Source organism: Cetorhinus maximus, chromosome 6, assembly GCF_964194155.1.
Source record: "Cetorhinus maximus chromosome 6, sCetMax3.hap1.1, whole genome shotgun sequence".
Lineage (NCBI taxonomy): Eukaryota > Metazoa > Chordata > Chondrichthyes > Lamniformes > Cetorhinidae > Cetorhinus > Cetorhinus maximus.
Window position 1 is genome coordinate 154,840,750 of NC_135884.1, and position 23,333 is coordinate 154,864,082.

Below are 23,333 nucleotides of genomic sequence, written 5' to 3' on the forward strand. Positions count from 1 at the left end.
ACACCACCATCACCATCCCTGGGTATGTGCTGTCCCACCAGCAGGACAGAACAGACCCGGCAGAGGTGGCGGCACAGTGGTATACAGTTGGGAGGGAGTTGCCCTGGGAGCCCTGAGCATTGTCTCTGGCCCCCATGCAGTCTCATGGCATCAGGTCAAACATGGGAAAGGAAACCTCCTGCTGATTACCACTTACAGCACCCCCCTCAGCTGATAAATCAGTGCTCCTCTATGTTGAACATCAATTGGAGGAAGCACTGAGAGTGGCAAGGGCACAGAATGTACTCTGGGTGGGGGACTTCAATGTCCATCACCAAGAGTGGCTCAGTAGCACCACTACTGACCGAGCTGGCTGAGTCCTAAAGGACATAGCTGCTAGACTGGGTCTGCGACAGGTGGTGATAGAACCAACAAGAGGGAAAACATACTTGACCTTACCTTCATCAACCTGCCTGCTGCAGATGCACCTGTCCATGACAGTATCGGTAGGAATGACCACCGCACAGTCTTTTTGGAGGCAAAGTCCTGTCTTCACATTGAGGATACTTTTCATTGTGTTGTGTGGCACTAACACTGTGTGAAATGGGATAGATTTCAAACAGAGGCAGCAAATCAGGACTGGGCATCCATGAGACGCTGTGGCACCAGCAGCAACAGAATTGAACTCAACCACAAACTGGAACCTCATGGCCTGGCATCTCCCCCACTCTACCATTAGCATCAAGCCAGCGGATCAACCCTGGTTCAATTAATGCTGGAGGGCATGCCAGGAGCAGTACCAGGCATATCTAAAAATGAGGTGTTAACCTGTGAAGCTACAATACAGGACGACTTGCGTGCCAAACAACATAAGCAGCAAGTGATAGACAGAGCCAAGCGATTTCACAACTAACAGATTAGATCTAAGCTTTGCAGTCCTGCCACATCCAGTCGTGAATGGGGGTGGACAATTAAACAATTCACTAGAGGAGGAGGCTCCACAAATATCCCCATCCTCAATGATGGGGGGAGCCCAGCACATCAGTGCAACAGATAAGGCTGAAGCATTCGCAACAATCTTCAGCCAGGAGTGCCGAGTAGATGATCCATCTTGGCCTCCTCCGGACATTCCCAGCATCACAGATGCCAGTCTTCAGCCAATCCGATTCACTCCGCATGATATCAAGAAACGGCTGAGGTCACTGGATCGTGTAAAGGCTATGGGCCCTGACAATATTCCGGCAATAGTACTGAAGACTTGTGCTCCAGAACTTGCTGTGCCCCTACCCAAGCTGTTCCAGTACAGCTACAGCACTGGCATCTACCCGGCAATGTGAAAACTTGCCCAGGCATGCCCTGTACACACAAAGCAGGACAAATCCAATCCGGCCAATCACCGCCCCATCGTCCGTTCTCTATCATCAGTAAAGTGATGGAAGGGGTCATCAACGGACCCGATCAAGTAACACTTGCTTAACAATAACCTGCTTGCGGGTGCTCAGTTTACATTCTGCCAGGGTCACTCTGCTTCTGACCTCATTACAGCTTGGTTCAAACATGGACAAAAGAGCTGAACTCAAGAGGTGAGGTGAGAGTGACTGCCCTTGACATCAAGGCAGCATTTGACCGAGTCAAGGAGCCCGAGCCAATGGGAATCTGGGATAACTCTCCGCTGGTTGGATTCATACCTAGCACAAAGGAAGATGGTTGTGGTCGTTGGAGGTCAGTCACCTCAGTTCCAGGACATAACTGCAGGAGTTCCTCAGGGTAGTGTCCCAGGTCCAACCATCTTCAGCTGCTTCATTAATGACCTTCCTTCCATCATAAGGTCAGAAGTGGGGATGTTCGCTGATGATTGCACAATGTTCGCACCATTGGCAACTCCTCAGATACTGAAGTAGTCCATACCCAAATGCAGCAAGACCTGGACAATATCCAGGCCTGGGCTGACAAATGGCAAGTAACATTCACACCACACGAGTGTCAGGCAATGACCATCTCCAACAAGAGAGAATCTGACCATCACACCTTGACATTCAATGGCATTACCATCACTGCATCCCCACCATCAGCATCCTGGGGGTTACCATTGATCAGAAACTGAACTGAACCAGCCATATAAATACTGTGGTTGCAAGAGCAGGTCAGAGGCTGGGAATCTTCCGCTGAGTAGCCCACCTCCTGACTCCCCAAAGCCTGTCCACTGTATACAAGGCACAAGTCAGGAACGTGATGGAATACTCTCCACTTGCCTGGATGAGTGCAGCTCCAACAATACTCAAGCTTGATACCATCCAGCCCACTTGATTGGCACCCAATTCACCACCTTAAACATTCACTCTCTCCACCACTGAAGCACAGTGGCAGCAGTGTGTGCCATCTAAGGATGCACTGCAGCAATTCACCAAGAGTCCTTCAACAACACCTTCCAAATCGATGACCGCTACCACCTAGAAGGAACAAGGGCAGCAGCTGCATGGGAACACTATGACCTGCAAATTCTCCAAGCCACACACCATCCTGATTTGGATGGTCACCGTTCCTTCACTGTCGCTGGGCCAAAATCCTGGAACTCCCTTCCTACTGTCACTGCAGGTGTACCATGAACTGCAGCAGTTGAAGAAGTCGGCTCACCACCACCTTATTGAGGGCAAATAGGGATGGGCAATAACTGTTGACCTAGCCAGCAATGCCCACATCCTGTGAAAGAATAAAAGCAATACCTCTTCCCCGCCCCCAACACCCTTTTGGCCTAATTGCCGCACCCTGTAAGATTTCGGGGTCCGGGGACCACAGATAACTAAATGGGCAGTCGACGGTCATTAGTAATTTCAAGATGATTTATCAAGTTGATTAAGGAGCAGCAGTTCAGATGTGATGCATATAATTAATTAGTGGCGAGGAGGAGGTCATCAATGTACTGGAGTAGGCAGGAGGGTTGTGAGAAGCATTTCTATGCTCGAGCCATATGCTTAATGAAGATGGTAGGGGCATTGTGAAACCTTTGTGGCGTGCATGTCCAGGTATAGCCCTGGCCTTCGAAGGTAAAGGCAAACTTCAACTGGTTCGTTTGTTTTACTGGGAGACTCCAAAAACCATTTGAGCAGTTCAGAGTAGCAAAAACTGTTACCACTGGGAATCTTGGAGCGTAGGATGGGGGCTTTCTGTACAACCAGAGCGCAAACTGGGGTGATTGAGTTCAGTTTCCAATAGTCGATAGTCAGACGCCAACTGCCATCCGGTTTTTTGACCCTCAAAAATGGGGAGTTTGTGGTGAATGTGCCTTTGTGGGCAACACCCTACTTTAATAACGACTCAATGGTAGCCTGGATATATGGTACACTGTAGGCTGGGTAGGAGTACTATTTCACGGGATTATGTACTGGTCCATTAATTTCCTTGGGTCTGGTCATGCTTCCACAAGCTAGTTGCGAACACACCTAGTATCGATTCGAGAATTGCCTGAACCTCAGGGTCCACTGAGGCGACTGGCTTATACTCCTCAGCTTTCTTAATCGCGAATACCGAATGCACACTAGCCACTGAAGTTGGGGGTCCGTTCTTAAAGTTCCAGCAGATACAGTTATTGGCGTAATGAATTCCGCTCTGTAATTCTCGAGCACGTTGCTACCCAATAGGCCCTGGCCTTTATGCATGGCCATGGAAATCAGAGATAAAACTGTGACTTGGATCCTGTCTATGTTTAGTTTTATGGGGAGGGAGCCCTATCCTGACGTTTGAACCGAATTGGCGAACCTGGTTAAAGTTTGCGCTGGGCCCTTTTTAAAAATTCATTCAAGGAATGTGGGCGTCGCCGGCTGGGCCAGCATTTATTGCCCATCCCTAGTTCCCCTTGAGAAGGTGGTGGTGAGCTGCCTTCTTGAACCGCTGCAGTCTATGTGCTGTAAGTACACCCACAGTGCTGTTAGGGAGGGAGTTCCAGGATTTTGACCCAGTGACAGTGAAGAAACGGCGATATATTTCCAAGTCAGGATGGTGAGTGACTTGGAGGGCAACTTCCAGGTGGTGGTGTTCCCATCTATCTGCTGCCCTTGTCCTTCTAGATGGTAGTGGTCATGGGTTTGGAAGGTGCTGTCTAAGGAGCTTTGGTGAATTCCTGCAGTGTATTTTGTAGATAGTACACACTGCTGCTACTGTGCATCGGTGGTGGAGGGAGTGAATGTATGTGGATGAGGTGCCAATCAAGTGGGATGCTTTGTCCTGGACGGTGTCAAGTTTCTTCAATGTTGTGGGAGCTGCACTCATCCAGGCAAGTGGAGAGTATTCCACCACACTCCTGACTTGTCTTGTGGATAGTGGACAGGCTTTGAGGAGTCAGGAGGTGAGTTACTCGTCGCAGGATTCCTAGCCTCTGACCTGCTCTTGTAGCCACAGTATTTATATGGCTAGTTCAGTTTCTGGTCAGTGTTGACCCCAGGATGTTGGTAATGCCATTGAAAATCAAGGGCTGATGGTTAGATTCTCTCTTGTTGGAGATGGTCATTGCCTGACACTTGTGTGGCGCGAATGTTACTTGGTACTTGTCAGTCCAAGCCTGGATATCATCGAGGTCTTGCTGCATTTGGAAATGGACTGCTTCAGTATCTGAGGAGTCGCGAATGGTGCTGAACATTGTCAAACATCAGCGAACATCCCCGCTTCTGACCTTATGATGAAGGAAGGTCAGTGATGAAGCCGCTGAAGATGGTTGGGCTGAGTACACTACCCTGAGGAACTCCTGCAGTGATGTCCTGGAGCTGAGGTAACTGACCTCCAACAACCACAACCATCTTCCTTTGTGCTAGGCATAACTCCAACCAGCGGAGAGTTTTCCCCTTGATTCCCATTGACTCCAGTTTTGCTAGGGCTCCTTGATGCCACACTCGGTCAAATCCGGCCTTGAAGTCAAGGGCAGTCACTCTCACCTTGCCTCGGGAGTTCAGCTCTTTTGTCCATGTTTGAACCAAGGCTGTAATGAGGTCAAGAGCTGAGTGGCCTTGGTGCAACCCAAACTGGGCGTCGGTGAGCAGGTTATTGTTAAACAAGTGTTGCTTGATAGCTCTGTTGATGACCCCTTTCATTACTTTACTGATGATGGAGAGTAGACTGATGGGGCAGTAATTGGCCAGGTTGGATTCGGCCTGCTTTTTGTGTACAGGATACACCGGGGCAATTTTCCACATTGCCGGGTAGATGCCAGTGTTGTAGCTGCACTGGAACAGCTTGGCTAGTGGCACAGCAAGTTCTGGAGCACAAGTCTTTAGTACTATTGCCGGAATATTTTCAGGGCCCATAGCCTTTGCAGTATCCAGTGTCCTCAGCTGTTTCTTGATATCAAGTGGAGTGAATCAAATTGGCTAAAGACTAGCATCTGTGATGCTGGGGACCTCTGGAGGAGGTCGAGATGAATCATCCACTCGGCACTTCTGGCTGAAGATTATAGCAAATCCTTCAGCCTTATCTTTTGCACTGATGTGCTGGGCTCCTCCATCATTGAGGATGGGGATATTTGTGGAGCCTCCTCTTCCAGTGAGTTGTTTAATTTTCCACCACCATTTACAACTGGATGTGGCAGGACTGCAGAGCTTAGATCTGATCCATTGGTTGTGGGATCGCTTAGCCCTGTCTATCACTTGCTGCTAATGCAGTTTGGCACACAAGTAGTCCTGTGTATTAGCTTCACCGGGTTGACACCTCATTTTTAAGCATGCCTGGTGCTGCTCCTGAAATGCCCTCCTGCACACTTCATTGAACCAGGGTTGATCCACTGGCTTGATGGTAATGGTAGATTGGGGGATATGCCTGGCCATGAGGTTATAGATTGTGTTCGAGTACAATTCTGCTGCTGCTGATGGCCCACAGCACCTCATGGATGCCCAGTCTTGAGTTGCTAGATCTATTCAAAATCTATCCCATTTAGCACGGTGGTAGTGCCACACAACACAATGAAGGGTACCCTCAATGTGAAGACAGGACTTAGCCTCCACAAGGACGGTGCGGTGGTCACTCCTACCGATACTGTCATGGACAGATGCATCTGTGGCAGACAGGTTGGTGAGGATGAGGTCAAGTATGATTTTCCCTTTTGTTGGTTCCCTCACTGCCTGCCGCAGACCCAGCCTAGCAGCTATGACTGCTGAGACTTGGCTGCGGCTACCTACCGAGACCCAGTTCTAATTCTCATGGCCTCTAACGCGAACTCCATTCTCTCTGGATGCTGTTCAACTGGGTCGGGACTTGTTCGTACAGGAGGAGGAAACAGAGGGAAGCAGAGCTCTTTATTCTTGCCTGCTCCTGCCCACATACGCTTACTACGGCAAAATGTGGGCGTAATGCCCCACGGGATTGGAATGGCAACAATGAATTTGAATGCCCCTTCTTTGCATGGAGTTCTTATGCACCCAGATTTTTGGTTGGGCAAGGGGCCCTTGACAACTGCTATCTTCACTTTTGCGGGTGTTCAAGGAATACTATTACGGACTTGTCCGCAGACTGTGTTAGCAGAGAGGATTATCACATCCCAGCTCACTATCTTACTGTTATAAACCCCCAAAGCACCACGGACCAATGGCTGGAAGGGGGTGGGGAGGGGGGGATGCGGTTTGTTCCCATCTCCTTCGAATCACTTCCCTCTTCCGCGTCTTCCGGTAACAGTCGTGAACTCTCTGCAAATACACTCGGTGTATTTTGGTGGCAGTCTGTTCAATATTGACTCAGACCTCATGAAGATCAATGTTCTCTCCTTGGCCCTTCGTCGGTCATCCTCTTGCTCCTTGAGCAAACCCCTTACCGTAATAACCCGGCTCTTTTCCCTTTTTTAAATCTAGGGAGCATGCAGCCAGGAGGATCCATTTAAAATCCTGATTCTCTAACTCTGGGTGTGAGGCTTTGAAAATTTCCCACTGGCATTAGGAGAAGGAGATCAGAACTCATATCCATTGTAATCCCCAGTTCTTCCCTCAGGGCCCGAACCTCCCAAGGGGACAGTGCGTGGTTGTGATGCCCTCCTTAGACATGCCAGAGCGTCCTTCGCCTTCTCCCTCTGTCTCGCTCTCCCCTGGCCTGGGTGACTACACACACCGGCTTTGTCTCACTGTACAGGGGAGAAAATGCGGAGGAGGGCGTGCTTTCTACAATCTTATTCCTTAGAGACAGCAGCCACAACTTGTTGATTGATCTGCGTCTGAAGCTGTTTGACTTTAGCTAGACAAGGGGCATGGTCTGCATCAGGGGAGGTGAAGGTCCTTCCCTTATCAAGTTCTTTCAAAGCACCCCCTGCATCCTCTAGCTCTCCCTTCAACTGGGCATTCTCTGCTCATAACTCAGTGCTTTGTTCCAGTATTTGCTCTGTCTGCTTTTTGTAACATGCTTCATCACTTGCCTCCTATTCTCGCCATAACTGAGTGTGTAAGCTGTCAGTTTCCTTCTGCAGCTTGTTAGCCTGTTCCCTTGACTCCTTATACTTGGTATTCAGCCGTAATGCACACACATGGACACCTAAGCCAGCCTATTTTGGACTGTTTTTAACCTAACCTTACCCTTCTGAACTTGTTTAGAAAGCTTATCAGAAACAGACTCGTAATCGCCGTCACATTCCTCTAGCAGCCCTTGTGTTTCTCTTGTTCCTGATGTCCCCGTTTTTGCAGTCAGACTGTCTATCAGTCGCTCTTTAGCATATGCCATTGTAATATTTGGTTTCACTTAACTACCTACAAACTCAGACTGCTGCTGCTTAAATTCCAAGCCACACTCGACTACTGTGGATCCCACTTCTGACACCAATTGTAAGACTTCGGGGGCCACAGACGCCTAAATAGGCATAAGACTAGTTATAAGTAATTATAAGATGGTTTAATAAGTTGATTAAGAAGCAACAGGTTAGATTTGATACATCAGTTAATTAGACAGAAGAAGTATATGACCCGTGATCAATTTCCGGCCCTGGAGGATGGACAAATGGCTGCAGCTGACCTCTGCAGCCCAGGTGGTGGGGATGACAGTCCTGTCGCCCCGCTACTACGTTTTAGTCTTCTGAGTACATGGACCCCTAAATCTTTTTGGGCCTCCACTGTGAAGTGCCTTGGGATCTTTTACTATGTTAAAGGTGCCCTGTAAGTGTAATTTTTTGTCTTGACAGGGATCCCTAACAACTGCATGAACCTCTTGGAGCATGTAGAGGGGACTTTGCTTTAACTTTTATCCTAAAGATGGCACCTCTGATACTGCAGCACTTTGTCGAGTCTACAACAGTGTCTGCTTAGATTATGTGCTCAAATCCGAGAGTGGTGCTTGAACTGTCAACATTCTGACTCAATAAAAATGAGAATTGCACCCAGCTAGAAAATCTCTTGAATACCGAGGTGAATGAGCTGAGACTGTGGAAGCAGGAGTGCATGAATGGAAGAATCAGAGTATTTGTGTAAAACATACCGGAAATAAAGTCTTGTGATTTGCATGCTTTTCATCTGCCGTCTTTCTGGCACCTTCCAGTCCACTTAGTGTCAGATAAATATCAAAGTCTGATTTGGGTTAACCTCAGACAATTCCCTGTGCTGTGGTTCAAGCGAACAGTTGTAAAGGCACTGGGATTCATGGGAGGTAGAGCCTTTCAAATCAGTGTTGTTAACCCTTGGTAACCTCCAAGAGAAGTGCAGTAGATGCTAAAAATAAAGAGCTATTGGTAATGAACTAACGTCTTATCCTTTCACTCCTGCCCCAGCTTTGAGCAAAATGGTTGTTCAGAAAAAAAATACATTATATATGAAGATTTTTCAGACATTTCTGAGAGATTTAATAGACTCCATCTTCACACAAACCTTTCTTGTTGGAATCAACACTATGGGAACTGTACTTTTAGTACATGACATGGCCCCCCTTTTGGAATGTGAGATTTCTGAAATGAAACCCTTAATTCATTATCCTGGAAATGAAAGAGGCTGGGTGTAGGCCAGCAGCTGCACTGTTGCTGGAAGCTTTCCTATGTGAACAGTAGGCTCTGTGTATCAAGTTGGCTTTGTACAGAGGCTGGCTGGGTCTCCACTGGCACTGGAGTTTGAACCCAATTTGGACTGATAGGATGGATATGTTGCCTTTCTCTTGGCTGTCTGACTCCTGGGTGAGAGAGATTTGGAATAATCTTAATGCAAATCCAATGCACCAAAAGGGCCCTTCATATGGCAGTCTTAGGGATATTCAACAGAATAGACGCTGTGGAATTTGAATTCAATAAATATCTGGGAATTAAAAGTCTGATGATGACCATGAAACCATTGTCGATTGACGTAAAAACCCACCTGGCTAACTAATGTCCTTTAGGGAAGGAAATCTGTCCTTACCTGGTCTGGTCTACATGGGACTCCAGACCCACAGCCATGTGCTTGACTCTTAAATGCCCTCTGAGCAGGGGCAATTAGGGATGGGCAATAAATGCTGGGCTAGCCAGCGCTGCCCACGTCCCATGAACAAATTTTTAAAAAAGAAAAACGGCACACTATTGCAGTAAGCGACACTGCTCTGAGACTGACAATGTATCTAAACCCGTGCTGGACCTGCTCTGGCAGTGTTTGATGGGGACAGTGTAAAAAGAGCTTTAGTCTGTGGCCAATACCTACCAGAAATTAAACTGTTTGAGAGTAGTTAATTCTGGGTCCTTGAACAGCAAGCGCTCAAATAAAAAACAGAGAGAAAATATGAAATGACCATTCAGCCCAATCTGCCAAGTCTTTCGTGGATCAAGTCGGATCCATTCATTGACTGTTTTTTAAAATCTCTCCTGATATGAAGACATCGCTGGCTAGGCCAGCGTTTATTGCCCATCCCTAATTGCCCTTGAGAAGGTGGTGGTGAACTACCTTCTTGAACCGCTGCAGCCCATGTGGTGTAGGTACACTCACAGTGCAGTTAGGGAGGGAGTTCCAGGATTTTGACCCAGTGACACAGAAGGAACAGCGATATCTTTCCAAGTTAAGATGGTGTATGGCTTGGAGGGAATTTGCATGTTCCCATGAACCTGCTGCCCATGTCGTTCTAGGTGATGGTGCAAAGGCTATGGGCCCTAAAATTATTCTGGCAGTAGTACTCAAGACTTGAAAACCTTGCCAGGTCCCTCGCCAAGTTGTCCCAGTGCAGCTCTAACGCTGACATCTGTCCGGCTATGTGAAAAATTGCCCAGGTATGTCCTGTCCACAGAAAGCAGGACAAATCCAACCCGGCCAATTACCGCCCCATCAGCCTAATCTCGATCATCAGTAAAGTAATGGAAGGGGTCATCAACAGTGCTATCAAGCAGCACTTGCTTAGTAATAACCTCACTGATGCCCAGTTTGGGTTCCGCCAGGGCCACTCAGCTCCTGACCTCATTACAGCCTTGGTTCAAACATGGACAGAAGTACTGAACTCCCGAGGTGAGGTGAGAGCTATTGCCCTTGATATCAAGGCAGTATTTGAGTGAGTGTGTGGCATCAAGGAGCCCTCGATGAAGTCAGTGGTAATTGGGGGTGGTGGGGGGGTGGGGGGCAATATCCACAGGCTTGGACACAAGTAGCAAGTAACATTTGTGCACACAATTGGCAGGCAATGACCATCTCCAACAATAGAGAATCTAGCCATTGGCCTTTGACATTCAATGGCATTATCATCGCTGAATCCCCCACTATTGACTTCTTTGGGGGGCGGTGGGGGGGGTTACCATTGACCAGAAACTGAACTGGATGTGCCTACAAGAGCAGGTCAGAGGCAGGGAATCCTGTGGCGAGTAACTCACCTCCTGACTCCCCAAAGCATGTCCAAGGAATAAGCCAGGAGTGTGATGCAATACTCTGCGCTTGCCTGGATGAGTGCAGCTTCAACACTCAAGAAACTCAACACCGTCCAGGACAAAGCAGCCTGCTTGATTGGCACCACATCCACAAACATTCACTCCCTCCACCACAAACGCACAGTAGCAGCAGTGTGTACCATCTACACGATGCACTGCAGGAATTCACCAAGGCTCCTTCAACAGCACCTTCCAAACCTGTGACCTCTACCACTATGAAGAATAAGGTCAGCAGACACATAGGAGCACCACCGCCTGTAAGTTCCCCTTCAAGCCACACACCAATTTGACTTGGAAATACATTGCCATTCCATCACTGTCGCTGGGTCAAAATACATAGGAACATGCGCATTAGGAGTAGGAGTAGGCCACTCGGCCCCTTGAACTTGTTCCGCCATTCAATGAGATCATAGCTGATATGAATGTAACCTCAGCCCCACATTCCTGCCTACCCCTGATAACCATTCATCTCCTCGTTAATCAAGAATCTGTCTAGCTCTGCCTTAAAAATATTCTGAGACTCTGCTTCCACCGCCTTTTGAGGAAGAGAGTTCCAAAGACACTCAGAGAAAATATTTCTCCTCATCTCTATCTTAAATGAGCGACTGCTTATTTTTAAACAGTGACCCATAAGTTCTGGGTTCTCCCACAAGAGGAAACATCCTCTCCACATCCCCCCTGTCAAGACCCCTCAAGATCGTAAAGCTTTCAATTAAATCGCCTCTTACTCTTCTAAATTCCAGTGGACACAAGCCTAACCTGTCCAGCCTTTCCCCATAAAACAACCTGCCCATTCCTGGTATTAGTCTCATAAACCTTCTCTGAACTGCTTCTAATGCATTTACATCTTTCTTTAAGTAAGGAGACCACTGTGCACAATACTCCAGATGTGGTCTCACCAGTGCCCTGTACAACTGAAGCATAACCTCCCTACTTTTGTAATTAATTCCCCTCACAATAACTGATAACATTCTATGAGCTTTCTAATTACTTGCTGTACCTACATACTAACCTTTTGTAATTCATGCACTAGGACACCCAGATCCCTCTGAATCTCAGAGCTCTGAAATCTCTCACCATTTAGATAATGAGCTTCTCTTTTATTCTCCCTGTCAGAATGAACGCTTTCATATTTGCCCACGTTATACTCCATTTGCTGGATCTTTGCCCACTCACTTAACCTATCTATGTCCCTTTGTAGCCTCCTTACGTCCTCTTCATAATTTACTTTCCTACCTATCTTTGTGTTGTCAGCAAATTTAGCAAACATTCCTTTGGCCCCTTAATCCACATCATTTATATAAATTGTAAAAAGTTGAGGCCGCAGCACTGATCCCTGTGGCACACCACTCATCACATCCTGCCAACCAGAAAAAGAGCAACTCTCTGCTTGTTAGCTAGCCAATCTCCTATCTATGGCAGTATGTTACATCCTACACCATGAGCTTTTATTTTCTGCAATAAGCTTTGATGTGGCACCTTATCAAATGCCTTCTGGAAATCTAAGTACAGTACATCCAATGGTTCCCCTTCATCTGCAGGACATGTGACTCCTTCAAAGAACTCCAATAAATTGGTTAAACATGATTTCCCTTTCACAAAACCATGTTGACCCTTCCTGATTGCCTTGAATTTTTCAAAGTTTCCTGCCCTAATATCTTTAATAATAGCTTCTAACATTTTCCCTATGACAGATGTTAGGCTAACCGGCCTGTAGTGTCCTGCTTTCTGTTTCCCCCCCCTTTTAAATAAAGTAGTTACATTTTCTATTTTCCAATCTAATAGAACCTTCCACCAATCTAGGGAATTTTGGAAAATTAAAACCAGTGCATCAACCATCTTACTAGTCACTTCTTTCAAGACCTTAGGGGGAGAGGGAAAGGGGGGAAAGGGGACATTGCTGTTATGAAGGGAGTTCCAGGATTTTGAAGCTATTATTAAAGATGTTATAGCAGGGCCACCATCAACAGATTGGACTGAATGACCTGTTTGTGTGTTCCATGTTCTGTGTACTTGCAATTTGCGATGTTGTACCTCAGCATATTGCTTTGTCTCATTGCTGGCTTGTCCTGTGAGGACAAAGTGTGTAGAATGGGCCTATATTCTTTGGAGTTTAGAAAATTCTGAGGTGATCTCAGTGAAATGTGTAATATTGTTCAAGCATTCGACAGGGTAGATGTTGAGAGGTTGTTTATTCTTGCTGGAGAGCCTATTTGGGGGTCACAGTCAACGTTCCTTTTAATTTATGTTTGTTGTGCGCGGCCTGTTTTATGCATTGCGTGGCCCCTTGATGTGCATGGACGCATCTTAAGAGAGTGTTGCATATGCACAGCACATTCTCGATTGCTGTGCAGCCGCACAGCTTAGAGGGCACATTTGCCACAGGCTCTTGATAAGAGGTTGGCCATTTTGGACTGGGATGATGATTTTCTTCTCTCTGATCATTGTTAATCTTTAAAATTCTCTACTCCAGAGGGCTTTGGATGCTTAGTTAGACTACATTCAAGACTAAGATTGGAGAATTTTTGACCGCTAAAGGACTCGAGGGATGGGCAAAGCTTAGTTGAGATTGAAGATCAGCCATGATGCTATTGATTGGCGGAGTGGGCCTGAACACCTCTCAGCTTTCTAAACTCCAAAGAATATAGGCCCATTCCACACTCCCTTTTGATAGGACAAACCAGCAATGAGACCAAGCAATGTGCTGTGGTACATCCAGCAAATTGCAAGTACATGGGCCATATGACCTAATCCTGTTTCTATTTCATATGCTTTCCTGCCCTCACTGTGCATGCCATTCTTGTTTTTAAAAAAAACTGAGATACAAAGTCAGAGTTTGTACAGCAATTTCATGCTTTCCTCTCTCATTGCAGAGACGATGATGACATTAACGATGTAACCTCAATGGCAGGAGTTAATCTGAGTGAGGAAAGCGCCAACATACTGGCAACCAACTCTGAGTTGGTTGGAACGCAGGTTCGCTCATGTAAAGATGAAGCCTTTCTGACCAGTGGCCCTCTGCACAAACGCATCCTAGAAATAGGTAAGTGAGGTCACTGCCTCAATTGGTTTTAAGCTAATTTAGATCAATTTTTATGTGCAACTGCCCAAACAATTACACCCCAAAACGCACACAAAAATCCATTGTCCTTGTCTCAGATAAGGATCAAGATCATAGAACTGTTGAGAAAAAATCTTGCCTTTGCATTGACTGGCGTCCACAAGATGAATTGTCTCCCTGTTGATTTTGGTTGATAAAGAGGAAGTCGGTGAATAGCTTGCTGTACTTGATAAGTCACCAGGTCTGGATGAGATGCATCCAAGGTTACTGAGGGAACTAAGTGTGGAAGTTGTGGAGGCGCGGATCATATTCTTCCAATTAGATAGAGGGGTTGATATCAGAGGCTGGAAAATTGCAAATGTTACACTCTTGTTCAAAAAAGGGCGTAAGGATAAGCCCAGCAAGTACAGGCCAATCAGTTTAACTTTGGTGGTGGGAAAGCTTTTCGAAGTGAAAATCTGGGCCAAAATTAACAGTCACTTGGACAAATGTGGATTAGGCAAATTGTGTTTAACTAACTTGCCTGAGTTTTAAAATTAAGTAACGAACAGGGTTGACGATGCTAATGTGGTTGCTGTTGTGTACATGCACTTCCAAAAGATATTTGATAAAGTGCCGCAGAACAGACTTGTTAGCAAAGGTGAAGCCCCATGGAATACAAGAGACAGAAGAAATGTGGATACAAAGTTGGCTGAGTTAAGGAATCAGAGCAGTGGTGAACAGTTGTTTTTCAGACTAGAGGAAGGTGGGCTTTCCTAGGTATCACCACAAGGATTGCTTTTCTTGATCCATCTTAATGACCTACACTCGGGCATGCAGGGCTCAATTTCAAAATTTGCAGATGACACCAAACGTGGAAGTCTTGTGAACTGTAAGGAGGATAGTGATGGAATTCAAGTGGACATAGGCTGGTGGAATGGGTGGACAAATGGCAGATGACATTTTATGCAGAGAAGTGAGAATTGATGCATTTTGGTTGGAAGGATGAGGTGAGACAATATAAAATAAAGGGTGCAATTCTAAAGGGAGTCCAGGAGCAGAGGGACCTGGGGATATATGTGCACAAATTGCTGAAGGTGACAGGCCAGGTTGAGAAAATGGATAAAAAGGTAGAGGGATCCTGGGCTTTATAAATAGGAGCATGGAGTACAAAAAAAGAAAATTATGGTGAACCTGATTTGGCTTCTATTGGCGTAATGTGTATAATTCTGGGCACCACACTTCAGAAAAGATGTTAAGGCATCAGAGAGGGCGCAGAAAGGATTTACAAGAATCGTTCCAGGGTGAAGAACTTAAGTGGAAAAACTCTGGTTGCTCTCCTTAGAGAAGTGAAGGTTGAGTGGAAATTTGATAAAGGTGTTCAAAATCATGAGGGGTCTGGACAGAGTCGATGAACAGAAAGACTCCAGAGCCAAAGGACACCAATGTAAAATGAATGACAAAATAACTAAAAGTGACAAGAGGACAAGTTTTTTTTTTAATGCAGCGTGTAGTTAAGATATGACATGCACTGCCTGGTGGAGGCAGATTCAGTTGTGGCATTCAAAATGGAATTGGATAATTATCTGAAGAGAAAATTGCAGGGCCACGGAGAAAAGACAAGGAGTGACGAGAACTGAGTTACTCTTGGGCATGTTGGGCTGAATGGCTCCATTCTGTGTTGTAATCATTCTATGATTTCGACCAACGTGTTATGTCTGGGTGGCTTTGCTTCTCCAGTGCTGAAACAATTCAGTAACATTCTCCTTGCCAGATTCAGTATTGATTCCTGCTGCTCATTTCAGATCCCCTACCCCTAGCTACTGGATTATCTCCACCTCTAAGTTATCAGTGAGAGCTAGGACTGGAAGTCACTGCCTGAAAGAAGAGGTGGCACCTAGTCTATTTAACCCACACTGCACCTGAACTGAGTGATGACAAAGTGTATAGGCAGCTTTACGCTGTATCTAACCCCATGGTGCACCTGCCCTGGGAGTGTTTGATGGGGCCTGAGCAAAAAATTCACCTACAAAAAAGGTTTAATATAAAAGTTGAGTAAGAATGAGTGTACTCTTCACATAAATCGAGTTTTCCTCGGGGTATGTATTTTAATCTTCAGATGACTCGCTACAAATACAGCTATAATTTGCCAGTTAAAATGTTATTTTGCCTTCAAATGTAATGTTCCTTTAATTTACCTCACTCTATACCTGCGGTACAAATGCATTTTAATTTTATTTTGATCTAATTAAGTTGTTTTAACCCTTTGGTGGGTTGAAACAGTGTTCACTGACAACCAAGCACGAGACTGTTTGTTTTGTCATTATGACCTCTGCTGTTGGACAGAATAATGGAGACCCTGCCTCTTTTTCTCCCAGGGAACTTTCTATTGTTATTGCAGCATAACTCTACCAGATTTCACATGAATGCTGAGGACACCCAGCACTAGCTCACCATCACTGCTCTTGAACCCTTCACTGGAACGTAGGGACAGGAGTAGGCCATTTGGCTCCTTGAGCCTGCTCTGCCATTCAATAAGGCAATGGCTAATCTGATTGTGGTCTCAACTCTACTTTCCAGTGTGCGCTTCATAAACCTTGACTCCCTTGTCTCTCAAAAATCTATCCAACTCAGCCTCAAATAAATTCAATGACCCAGTCTCCACTGCTTCCTGGGGAAGAGAATTCCACAGACTAATGACCCTCCAAGAGAAAAAAAAATCTGCTCATCTCTGTCTTAAATGGGAGACCCTCTTATTGTTAAGCTGTGTCTCCTAGCTTTAGTCTTTTTTTATTCATCCACGGGATGTGGGCTTCGCTGACTGGGCCAACATTTATTGCCCATCCCTAGTTGCCCTTGAGAAGGTGGTGGTGAGCTGCCACCTTGAACTGCTGCAGTCCATGTGGTGTAGGTACACCTGCAGTGCTGTTCGGAAGAGAGCCCCAGGATTTTGACCAAGCGACAGTGAAGGAACGGTGGTATATTTCCAAGTCAGGATGGTGAGTGTTGTGGAAGCTGCACTCATCCAGGCAAGTGGGGAGTATTCCATCACACTCCTGACTTGTGCCTTGTAGAGAATGGACAGGCTTTGGAGAGTCAGGAGGTGAGTTACTCGTTGCAGAATTCTCAGCCCCTGACCTGCTCTTGTAGCCACAGTATTTATATGGCTCGTCCAGTTCAGTTTCTGGTCAATGGTAACCCCCATGATGTTGATAGTGAGGGATTCAGTGATGGTAATGCCATTGAACATCAAGGTGCAATGATTAGATTATCTCTTGTCGGAGATGGTCATTGCCCGCCACTTGTGTGGCACGAATGTTACTTGCCACTTGTCAGCCCAAGCCTGGAAATTGTCCAGGTCTTGCTGCACCTGAACATGGACTGCTTCAGTATCTGAAGAGTTGCCAATGGTGCTGAACATTGTGCAATCACCAGTGAACATCCCCACTTCTGACCTTATGATGGAAGGAAGGTCATTGATGAAGCAGCTGAAGGTGGTTGGGCCTAGGACACTACCCTGGGGAACTCCTGCAGTGATGTCCTGGAACTGAGATGACTGACCTCCAACAACCACAATAATCTTCCATTGTGCTAGGTATGACCCCAAACAGCGGAGAGTTTTCCCCCCTGATTCCCATTGACTCCAGTTTTGCTAGGGCTCCTTGATGCCACACTCAGTCAAATGCTGCCTTGATGTCAAGGGCAGTCACTCTCACCTCACCTCGAGAGTTCAGCTCTTTTGTCCATGTTTGAACCAAGGCTGTAATGAGGTCAGGAGCTGAGTGGCCTTGGCGCAACCCAAACTGGGCGTCAGTGAGCAGGTTATTGCTAAGCACGTGCTGCTTGATAGCTCTGTTGATGACCCCATCCATTACTTTACTGATGAGAGTAGACTGATGGGGCAGTAATTGGCCGGGTTGGATTTTTCCTGCTTTTTGTGTGTGGGACATACCTGGGCAATTTTCCACATTGCCGGGTAGATGCCAGTCTCCCAACAAGAGGAAACATCCTCCTGGTACTTACCCTGTTAGGTCCCCTCAGGATCTTATATGTTTCAATAAGATCATCTCTCATTCTTCTAAACTCTAATGGGTATGGACCCAAACTGTTCAACCTTTTTTCATAAGATAAGCCCTTCGTCCCAGGAATGAAGTTGAATGAAACTTCTCTGAACTGCTCCTAATGCATTTATATCCTTTTTCAAATAAGGAGATCAAAACTGTACACTGTATTCCAAATATGGTCTCACCAAGGCCCTGTAGGACTGCGGTAAAACTCCCCTACTTTTATATTCCATTCTCCTTGCAATAAACACCAGCATTCCATTTGCCACACTAATCACTCGCTGTACCTGCGTTCTAACTTATTGTGATTCATGCACCAGGACGCCCAGATCCCTCTGTAGCACTGAGTTCTGCAATCTCTCTCTATTTGAACAGTATACTGATTTTCTATTCTTCCTGCCAAAGTGGACAAGTTCACGTTTTCCCACATTATACTCCATCTGTCAAATTTTTGCCCACTCACTAAACCCATCTATATCCCTTTGCACACACTTTACCTGTTCTTGACAACATACTTTCCTCCCTATCTTGGCGTAATTGGCAACCATACATTCAGTCCCCTCACCTAAGTCATTGGTATAGATTGTATAGACAACACTGACCCCTGTGGCACACCACTGATTGGTGCTTGTCAGCCCGAAAATTACCCACTTATCCCTACTCTCTGTTAGCTAACAAATCCTGTTACTTTGTGTAGAAACCTTTGATGTGGCACCTTATCAAATGCCATTTAGAAGCTCAAGTATAACACATCTGCAGGTCCCCTTTATCCATGTTACTTGTTACTCCCTTAAAGAAATCTAATAAATCAGGAAAACACAATTTCACTTTTACAAAAGCATGTTGACTCTGTCTGATCCTATCATGATTTTTTAAGTATCCTGCTATAACCTCTTTAACAATGGATTCTAGCAATTTCCCCATGACAGATGTCAAGCTAACTGACCTATAGTTTTCTGCTTTGTTTTAATCATTCACGGGATGTGGGCATCACTGGCTAGGCCAGCATTTATTGCCCATCCCTAATTGACCTTGCGATGGTGGTGGTGAGCTGCCTTCTTGAACCACTGCAGTCCATGTGGTGTAGGTACACCCACAGTGCTGTTAGGGAGGGAATTTGAGGATTTTGACCCAAGCGACAGTGAAGGAACGGCGATGTAGTTCCAAGTCAGGATGGTGAGTGGCTTGGAGGGAAACTTCTAGGTGATGGTGTTCCCATGCGTCTGCTGCCTTTGTCTTTCTAGATGGTGGAGGTCACAGGTTTGAAAGATGCTGTCAAAGGAGACTTGGTGAGTTCCTGCAGTGCATCCTGTAGATGGTACAGACTGCTGCCACTGTGCGTCGGTGGTAAAGGGAGTGAATGTTTGTGGATGGGGTGCCAGTCAAGTGGGCTATTTTGATCTGGTTGGTGTCCAGCTTCTTGAGTTCTGGAGCTGCACTCATTCCTCTTTCTTGAATAAAGGTGTTACATTTGCTATTTTCCAATCAGCTGGGACCTTTCTAGAACCTAAGAAATTTTGGAAGATTATAACCAAAGCTTTTGCTGTCTCTGCATCTTCCAGGATGCAAGCCATCAGGTTTTAGGGACTTGTCAGCCTTTAGGTCTAATAGTTTTCCCTGTACTTTATCCCTAATGATGGGGACTCTTTTAAGTTCCTCCCTCCCTTTCACTTCTTGATTTTCACGTATCTTTGGGAAGTTTTCTAAGCCTTCTCAGTGAAGACAAACACAAAATACTTGTTCAGCGCTTCTGCCATTTCCCTGTTTTCCATTATTAAAGGGAGGTGGTGGTATAGTGGTATTGTCACTGGACTAGTATTCCAGAGACCCAGGGTAATGCTCTGGGGAACTGGGTTTGAATCTCACCAAGGCGGACGGTGAAATTTGCATTCAATAAAAGTCTGGAATTAGAAGTGTGGTGATGACCATGAAACCATTGTTGATTGTTGTAAAAACCCATCTGGTTCACTAATGTCCTTTAGGGAAGGAAATCTGCCACCCTTATCTGGTGTGGCCTACATGTGACTCCAGACCCACAGCAACGTGGTTGACCTTTAAATGCCCTCTCAACAAGGGCAATTAGGGTTGGGCAATAAATGCTGGCCTAGGCAGCGACATCCGCATCCCATAAACAAATAAATTTAAAAAAATATTAATTCCTCGCTAGAGGACAAACACTCACTCTAGTTATTTAAATTCCTGTAGAAACTCTTAGTATCTGTATTTATATTTCTAGCTAGCTTTCTCTCTTATTCCAATTCTTAAGAGCCTTTCTTTCTCACTGGGATAAATCTGTGCTTTGCCTTATTAAATACCTCCTTAAAAGTCTGTCGCAGTGTCTGTTTTGTCCTAATTTTTAATCTAGTTTCCCAGTTCATTTTAGTTAGTTCTATCCACATATCCTTAAATTACCTTTATTTAGGTTTAAAACCCTAGACTTTGACCCACACTTCTTCGAATTTCATGTTTAATTTGAGCCATCATATTATGATCGCTGTTGCCTAGGGGCTCTTTTTCTATGGTTTGTTACATTACTTGTCCTACACCCAGTACTGGATGAACAGCATTTTCTTCCAATTAAATATTGAGAAGACCGAAGTCACTGTCTTCCGTCCCTGCACAAACTCCATTCCCAGGCCACCGACTCCATCCTTTTCCCCTTGACAATTGTTTGGGGTTGAACCGAAGCATTCACAATCTTGATGTCATATCTGACTCCAAGATGCTTACACATCTGTTCCACCACAGGGACAACCTACTCACACCTCTGTTAAATGGGTTGACTCTTCCCTTGCCTCAGCTCATCTGCTGAAACTTTCATCTAAGCCTTTGTTACATCTAGACCTGACTATTCAAATGGTCTTCTTGCTTGTCTCCCATATTCCATCTTACATAAACTTATCCAAAACTCTGCTGCCCATATCCTAACGTGCATAAGTTCCATTCACCTATCACCACTATTCTCACTGATCTGCATTGGCTCCTAGCCTGGCAACTTGAAAATTCTCATCCTTGTTTTCAAATTCCCAATGGCCTTGCCTTTCTCAATCTTTGTAACTTCCTGCAGTCCAATTTTAATCACTCCACCGTCGGTGGCTATGCCTTCAGCCGCCTAGGCCCTAAACTTGGGTATTCCCCCCCTAAATCTCTCTGCCTTTCTCTCCTTTTCGGTCATTTGTTCTATTACCCCCTTTTGTGGTTTGGTATCAAATATTAATAACACTCGTGTGAAGCTGGGATATTTTACTCTGTTAAAGCCATTATATAAATGCAAGATGTTGATGTCTCTGTACTAGATAGATCTGTCAAAGAGGAGATTTTCTACATTGATCAGGAGCTGTGTGGTGAGGAGATAGTGAACCAGGATGGGGTTGCTGGGGTTGAGCCTCAGTAGGACAATGTTGTCCAGTAGAAATTGCTGACTAGCCACAGGTAAATGTGCTTCACACTGGATTTGATGAGCCAAATGGCTTCCTTCTGTGCTGCAATGACTATTTATAAATGTCTACCACAATTTAGTAATCAAGGAGGTAAAGCACTTAATGCTGAAAAAACACTCATACCATGCCTTTCTTCTCAGCATTTTACCTGTTGTTTGCTGCTCTTCCTTTTGAATCTGCTGCCATTTGAGGCAGTACATTCCAGTTCATAACAAGCCACTGTGATGGACTGTGAAATAAGATCCCATTGCTGGCGAACTGGCAACAGAGAATAAATAAACGGCCGGTCAACCTGCTGCTTTTGAAGAATCCCAGCTGATAGCTTGTACGCCAACATTGTGCTTGATTATGCAAACAATTCCACTTCATTGCAAAAGTGCATTAATAGATGGATTACCTGTGTACTGAGTTATGAAACCTTATACCATGCAATTCTGGGCATTTGATTATCTTTTAAAGTTGAATTTTTCTGCCTTTCCTCAGGACTATGGCTCAGCCCCACTGTAAACATACTACTGACCGATTCCTGTGCTCTCCTCCGGTTTGAGTTCGTTTCAGAGCCAAGTATCAGATGGCACAGAAACATCCACGATGTTCCTGGTCTCTTTCCCTTCCCCTCTGCCATTCTGAGTCCCATGCTATGTTCTCACATGCAAGCATGTGGTATTTCCCCGTTCCTCTGCATGCACAGGCATATTATTGCCATGTCATTCGTTCTGCTGAAAAGATCCTTTTTTTTTGCTCACCTTGTACAAAGTGAAAGGGAAACATGATGTGGCTGGAATTCAATTCAGTGCTCAGATTCACCTATTCTTTCAGTTACCTCTGTAGAACTCTACTCGATTGGTGAGAATTTGAACTTGCTGCCACTTGGAGTGGTTGAGACGATTAGCATAAATACGTTTAAAAGAAGCTGGATAAATGAAGTAGAAAAGAAATAGGATATGTTGATAGGATGCTATGAAATAAGGTTGGAAGGAGGTTTGGATGGAGCATAAACATAGCATAGACCAGTTAGCCGGTTACTGTGCTGCAGAGCTCTATGAGCTGGCTGCCTTGCATTTCAGCTCGGTGGGCAGTCTCTCCTTTGTCTCCCTTCTTCCCCTGTAGTCTCCCTCCTCATCAGTCGTACATGTTGTGTTCACTGTGGAAAAGGGCCATCTGATGCCTAGTCTCTGTGCTTGAGGCAATGGGATGAGAAGTGGCTGTGGCTTTTGATGCTCTCCCTTGCACCTGAATCAGTGATTAACATGGCTCAAGTACAATGCCAAGCTCATCCCTGGCAAGACGCAAGAAAAGGGTCAATTGTGGGGAAACCTTGGTGGTGTTGAGTAATTTTTTTGACCTTTTCAATTTGGTTGGAAAAAAAGTCCATGTTTTTAAAAAAAAATTTGAGAATATATTTCAAACGAAATGTTTTGCAGCTAAAAGATTTGGAATCACGGACGTTCCCATTGACATAGTAAACACGATTTCACTCGCAACGCAAGAACGGTTAAAAATGGTCATCGGAAAACTGACATCAATAGCACAACACAGAATGGAAACTCACAAGGTATGTGGAGCAGGTGTCCCTGTGCCCGAGGAGGGGTTTGCTCCCTGCTTGACTTAATATAAACTGGTGTGTATGATGTTGAGCTGCTATTGTGCTGTTTGTTGCTGTTTTGAAGTAATCCATTCATCGTTTGAGGGTGTCAGCCGTGGTTCAGTATGTCGCACTCTCGGCTCTGAGTAATAGAGTCTGAGAAAACTGTGCACGTTGTTTTGGCTGATGTTCCCAGCATAGTACTGATGGAATGGTGCACTGTTGAAGGTATCGCCTTTTGGATTAAGACTTAAAGCCTACCTGCCCTCCCAGATAAAATGTCCTGTGGTGCGATTGGAGGAAAAGCAGGGAAATTCTCCTTGGTGCACTAGCCAATATTTATAACTCAACCAAGATCATTTGATCATTCTCTCATTGCTGATTATATCAAATGGGAGTTTGTGCAGAC

General features: G+C 45.4%; 1 protein-coding gene across 3 annotated transcripts in view; it reads left to right on the plus strand.

Moving 5' to 3' along the window:
* LOC144682252 (transcription initiation factor TFIID subunit 4) overlaps positions 1-23,333 on the plus strand; it is a 325,379-nt gene that overhangs the window by 98,447 nt on the left and 203,599 nt on the right. For all 3 annotated transcript variants that reach the window (XM_078544695.1, XM_078544694.1, XM_078544697.1), the window contains 2 exons: positions 13,669-13,838; positions 22,764-22,894. In XM_078544695.1, coding sequence (XP_078400821.1) covers positions 13,669-13,838; positions 22,764-22,894 — 301 coding nt within the window. The remainder of the gene's footprint in view (positions 1-13,668; positions 13,839-22,763; positions 22,895-23,333) is intronic.